Source organism: Argiope bruennichi, chromosome 8 (assembly GCF_947563725.1).
Source record: "Argiope bruennichi chromosome 8, qqArgBrue1.1, whole genome shotgun sequence".
Lineage (NCBI taxonomy): Eukaryota > Metazoa > Arthropoda > Arachnida > Araneae > Araneidae > Argiope > Argiope bruennichi.
Genome location: NC_079158.1, coordinates 71,992,636 through 71,999,195, shown reverse-complemented (window position 1 = coordinate 71,999,195; position 6,560 = coordinate 71,992,636). Strand labels below are relative to the sequence as shown.

Below are 6,560 nucleotides of genomic sequence, written 5' to 3'. Positions count from 1 at the left end.
AGGATAAGGGTGGGACATTCTCAAAGTATAAAAATTTATTTTTCAGTGTAGTCAAGTGAAATATGCCAGAAATCGTGGCGTCAAAATCCCAGAAGAATTTTTCTCTTCCACGGGGATTTAAATAATACTAAACTGTTAAAAAAAAGAATACAAGAAGAATTCGAAAAGATAATTACCGATTTACTTGCGAACAGTAAATTTTCTTTATTAGCAGTGGTTTTGGGTGTGGTGAGTTCTAAAGGATAAGTATGATAATTCGGCGTGCCAAAGCAATTACATTGTCTAACATTTCTATAGGAGTATTTTTTAAACTTTGTTCTATTATTTCCGTAAAAATATCCACCTGTTTTATTCAGGAATTTTTTTTATTCTAGAGAAATAAAACGTTGAAATCCCAAGTTATCGCTAAATCAAATTCAAATACACCAATCTTCTTATGTTTTAGCTTCAAGTTTTAACGAATAATGTTTATAGGATGGCATACTATCTGTACATAACGTGTTCAGATACTCGGGATTGAAAAATTGTTCAAAATAGTGATTATTCAATTTAGAGATTAAATTTGGATATAGTTACTTTTGAGTAGTAGATGCTCACGAAGAAAGTTTATTTTAAAGTCTAATAAGATTTTTAACTAAAAATTATTCATAGCACAATAAAAAAACATTTTTGCATCACTTTAAAAAAAATAAACTACTCTATTATATATATATACGTTTTTACTTATATTTTATAATAATAATGTTTATTGTTTTATTACTAGGCTTACTCTCAAGCTTGTTGCTATAATATTAAATATATTTTTGTTTGTTCATATAAATTTAAGTAAATTTTTAAAATAAAATAAAGACAGTTGTAGTAAGCTTAAAACATCATCAAGATACGATGTTATTATTTGAATTTTTTTTAATTAAATATCATTCCTAGTTATAGTATAAAATTGGTCTTAGAATAAACTTCTAAATGTTTCCCTAACAGATACTTTTAAAATTAGATAAAATAATTGCTGATTTCAATTCCTTAAATTCCAATTGGTTTTTCATAGTATTTGAGTGATTTAGGATTGACCACATAGAAAAGATATTTTGTTTGATACTGCAGCAAACATACGAATTAGTACTTTGCTTTCTAACCTTTCATATCTGCTTTAAGTGCAGATTTAATGAGCATTTATGAATATGTTGGACAAATACGTTTATTTAAAATATTTTGAGAAAACAGTAAAAATCTCAGCAGGCTGAACTTCCGATAATTCTTCTTACTACAGATAGAAGAAAATTTAAATTTACATTTTTTTATGAAAAAATATAGAGAAAGAAAATAATACAGCGATTAAACAATATTTTCCGCTTGGCTAGGACCAGTATTATTAACTTGAACATTTTCTGAATGGAAAAAAAATTTCGAGTTTCACTCTTTCCTCCTTTTTAGTTTTCTTTCTTTCTTTTTTTTTTTTCCTTTTCTTTCTTTTCTTTTTTTTTTCAGAATGTTAAGTTTTTTTAGGTTTTAAAAGTAGAGTCAAATAATATGTCAGCTCCTGATGAAAACTCTTTTCATGCGAAATTATCTTCTGACAGGAGATAAAAATTCGAAATTTTCTATTGTGAGAGATAAAAATTTGATTAGTTACGTTGGATAAAATTTTCCCTAAGGTTGAAACTAACTTTACTTACGATATATGAATTGCAAATAAAACTGGAAGACAATGAATGATTCATTTATTAAAAGCTCAACAATAATCTTACAACATGTAACAATGACTGCAAAGAATAACGATACAGAATTATTACTCCTTCTTGATATTTTTTAACTGTCATTTCATGATAAGGGCTTTTGCCAGCGAAAGCATTAAATTCAATTTTTCCTTTCAAAGAAGTAGCGTTGATAATAAAAACAATAAAAGATAGAATAGTTTCCGTTGTATTGGACGAATGAGTTTTCACAATAGTGTGTGTTTTACGCACTAGATGGCGCTTCCGCAGGGAGCATGCGCAAATCTATTCTTTAGTGTGGAATCGCACGCTTCTTTTCTCAGATTTGAGCGAGCATTCAAACCAAAACATAGAACGCGAGGATTTAATTCGAGACCGCACGATGTCATCTGACAAAGGTAAGAAGTTTTGATTTTTTTTATATTTATACTTTGTTAAATTTAAAGAAAATAGTGAGATCTCTGAATATGTAGGATAATATTTTTTAAATTATTTAATGTGGATATTTGTTAAAAATTTAAATGGGTTAATTTTCTCAACTTTTTTTGTATTTCCTTTCAAATGCAGTTTCGAACAATGGTCTTCATTAATCTATATTTATAGATATTTCTAATCAATATAAATTAATTTTCGTACATTTTCTAATTAAATATTTCCTTTAAAAATTGCTTTAATTTCCCATTGTATAAAATAGCATCAGTTTTAAAAACTCAGTATTCTGCAGTAAAAAAAAAATTCTTCTAATATCTCGTGTACAGAATTTCTGAAAATCTGTCATAGTTTTGCATTCTTTTAATGCAAAAATTAAAAATTCTCCAACATTAATACATTAAAGAAACACGCACATATTTTTCGGATAATTCTAAATTTTTCAATATTTATGAACTTTTATTATTTTTATTTCTATTATGAGTAAATTTTTTTAAACTGTTGAACAGTCTGAATGGTGAGATAGTAAAACTAATTTATTTTCTAGCGAATCAAAAGATATGTTCGATCTCAATTTAAGAAAAAAAGAAATTTTACTATATGCACTAAGATTACTACTTAAAAAAAAAGATACCTAACTCTTAGCATGAAATAACAGCAATATAAATATATCTTTTTCTTTTTGCTTATTTATATATCTGCTCCTTTTTCTCTGATTTTTACAAGATTAAATTTAAATTTTTAGTTTAGTCTCTTCTAAATATTAAATGAATTTCGAATGTGCACAAATAAATTAAATTTTATATTAATTACATTACACTCTGTAGATTAAGAGCATTGAATAGAATTATTTTATCATTATAACTGCAGCTAGTGTAATCACAAATTTCAATATCCTTTGTGTACAGGAATTTTAATAATTAATTCAATGTGTACTGAAAAAATATCTTTTCAATACTTTAGAGGACATTTCAGAGTTTAAAAAGAATCTTGAGTTCTTTTTTTCTGTCATGAGGTAATTTAGTTGATCTTATTCAAAATTAAAAACGAATTACTCTATCTCTATTTGTTAAATATTAAAAATTGTTTCACTGGCGTAGCGCTTCACCTAAAATTTTAGTTATAAACTCAATAAAGGTGACTTCAAGACTTAATTCTTTGTAATAATTTATATGTATAGATGAGGGCAGTTAATAATTACATTAATTTCGACCTTTTATACATATCTTCCTATAATTACTGTTTTTTGGGGAAATTGACAAAAAAGGTTAAATTAATTAAAATAAACAAAAGTAAACAAAATTGAATTAATTCTCATCAAGAAATGAGTTTTGAATGATTTTATAATGATTTTTCATAATGCAAAACACAGTGAGAAAAATTCTCACTTTTCTACAGTTTGTCAAACTTGTTTCTCTCCGCAACGCAGATTTTATCTCTCTTGTTTTTGCCTTGAAAACAAATGAGGAAAACGCAGCTCTTTTTCATTGTTATGATGGATTATATCAGTTTCAATCTCACTAATTTATAATAAGCCTTGGTTCAAGCATAATTCCCAAAGCCTTCAGTTAAGGACACTTCTAAAATTTTTACTGAAAAGTAAAGAATTTATTACTATTCTTGTTGTTGCCTGTAGTGATAAAGTAGTCGAGTAGTAATAGTATGCACGAGAAGATCGTTCTCAATTTTAAAATACAAAAAAGGAAGTCAAAATACAAATTAGTTGTCTTTACTTTTTATTTACCTTTTTTTCCAACATTAAGGATATGAGAAGATTGTTCTTAATTTCAAAATTTAAAAGGTCTACAAAATTCAAATTAGTTGTTTTTGTTTTCTATTTATCTTTTTTCCAGTAATAAGGATAAGGAAGTTTATGTGCGAATATATAAATATTTTTTAATTCTGAAGATATTCAAAAGAAAAAGTTACAATTATAGTAATCAAGATATTTAACTTTCTGTCAAGCTTAATTCTATGTTTTATTATTTCGTTTAATGTATTTCATATCCCATAATTGTTTTCTTATTTAACAAATTTCATAATATCATATATTAATGATTAAGTTTTAATTAAACATACCTTAAGAAGAAATTATGCACAAAAACAATATTACCTACAAATACAAATCATACCTACAAATCATAACCATCAATAAAATTTATTATGAAACTTATTGCTGTAACTGTTTTGATCCATGTTAAAGAATTTCCAATTCCAAATTTGTATTGCTTCAACAGATATTTTTATTATAGAAAACCAACTTTAAAAAATATATTTTGAAATATAGTTATTTCTCAAAACATTGCAAAAATTTCTGATGTTTGATCTCCCATATGCCGGATTTTCCATTTGTGCATTATACTGCAATTTTGTCCGTTAAATTGCATGCATTTTGATACAATTTTCAATAATGAACCAGGAGTCCATTAAGTCTTTTGGTTTTATATTGAACAATTGTTCTCACTTAAAGCGTGTTTTGTTTTTCACATTTTTTTCTAAAATCTGCTTTCTAAAATCTATTTCAAGAATAAATTATCTGAAATATAATATTTCGTTTTGATATAAAACATTTTTTAAATAGCTAATAAATACAAAAATTAAATAGTAAATAATTAGAATAACACGTTTCGCTTTACAATTTGTATCTTGTATAAAAATTAATAAAGTAAATTGTGAAAATTAATAAAGTAACTTTATCACCCAATCCTTTAAGTGAGAAAACATAAATAAACTGAATATACAATTGTAAGAGATCCAAATTTATTTCGGTCGTAACTGCAAGAAAGATACAATGTTTATAAAATATCAGGCTGAATGCTCATATTTTTCCCTGCATTTGTTTATTTTGAACCATTTTCATATTTTCATATGCTTGCTTGATCAAAATGGAAGACAGTAGGGACTGTATTTTACCATTGGGAAAAAAAGTATAATAAAGGAATATTTTAGACGCCCAAAACCTAAAAAAAAGAAAATCGCATTTTCTAGGTATTTCGTCTGTGACCTCCTTATTGTTCCTAGCATTGACAAAACCTTATTTTTTGAAATGGAATGATATTTTTTGGCTTTGTGCATCCGATGAAACATATGCATGTCTGAATATTCAAAATGAATATGTCCTTATGGTCTATCAACAGAAAAAATAAAGTAATTCATACATTGAATATGCGATCTGACAACGTCTTTTAAAATTTTGCACATCCAAGCATTTATAGAGAAAAATAAGATACAGAATTTTATCGTATAAAAAGTTCCGTGAAATTTATCGTTTTTAAAAGAAAAATTTGAATTGTATTATGATGAATGGTGATGCATAAAATTCGCTTATGAAATATTTAAAAGCTTTTATCCAAGTATTCTTTTTTTTCTGGATTCAGTAGTTTAGAAGAGTGACTTCGTGTTTTTATGTAAGATTAAAATGTTTTCGTACGTGACAATATGCTGAGGTATTTATTTAAAATAGTATGAAATATGCGTGTATCAGAAAATATTTTTTTATTTATGTAGAAAAATATAACCTATACAAGACTACATTTGTATTATTTTATTTATTTTTATATTTTGTATCGTACTTATTTTAAATTTGAGGTCCTTGCCGAATGATTATTTGCAATATTTTTATTTCATGATTCTCTAGCAAATTATGCCTGCTTTCTTACATTTTTCAGTCGATTAAAAACAATTAATAAAAGCTGCAAAAATTTAATAAATGAACATTGTAAGAATTTGGAAAAAGCCTACCAAAGCCATTTCATGGATCTAAAATAAGAATATAATTTAGAAAAATTGCTTTCAATGATATTTACTTCTTCTCAAAGTTGTGACATTTTATTTCTATATTATAATAAACCCTATGTATATGAAAACGTTTTGTTAAAATCATTAGCCATTTTTTTAAATATTTATTTCACTCATTTTAGTTTCATTTACATTTACATTAATGAATCCTTACGATAAAACAAAACATATAAGTAAATTTCAAAATCGTCTGCAGCCAAATTATGAATCATCCAAAAATAGTTTACATGAATTGGTGAAAAATTCAAACTATTATGTATCAATATAATTTTAATAAATATTATTTCATTACTAATTTAAACAAAAAGATAAATAACCTAAAAAATTGGATCGATTTTTTTTCTTGACATGGAGTCAATAAGAACGTATAATATTACAAATTATACAGAAATTGTTACATTCTTCTTATAATTAGAATAAATGCTGTACTTGAAACCATTTATTGCTGTTCTAATGTTTTCATTTAATAAGCATGTGCGCTATTAAAGAAGCGGTGGGAGCTCATAATATTTTACATCCTGGAAGAAGTTGAAAGAATTCAACCCAGTTTCTTAAAATGATAGGCCATTAATAATTGCTTGTTAACATACGAGATGTTTTTAATCAGAATAATTTCGGTTT

The 6,560-nt window shown here is 25.6% G+C and overlaps 1 protein-coding gene across 1 annotated transcript in view; it reads left to right on the top strand.

Moving 5' to 3' along the window:
* The first annotated feature begins 2,005 nt into the window (after positions 1–2,005).
* LOC129981933 (low density lipoprotein receptor adapter protein 1-like) overlaps positions 2,006–6,560 on the top strand; it is a 73,868-nt gene continuing 69,313 nt past the window's right edge. Inside the window, exon 1 of the mRNA XM_056092990.1 lies at positions 2,006–2,110. Coding sequence (XP_055948965.1) covers positions 2,095–2,110 — 16 coding nt within the window. The 5' untranslated portion in view covers positions 2,006–2,094. The remainder of the gene's footprint in view (positions 2,111–6,560) is intronic.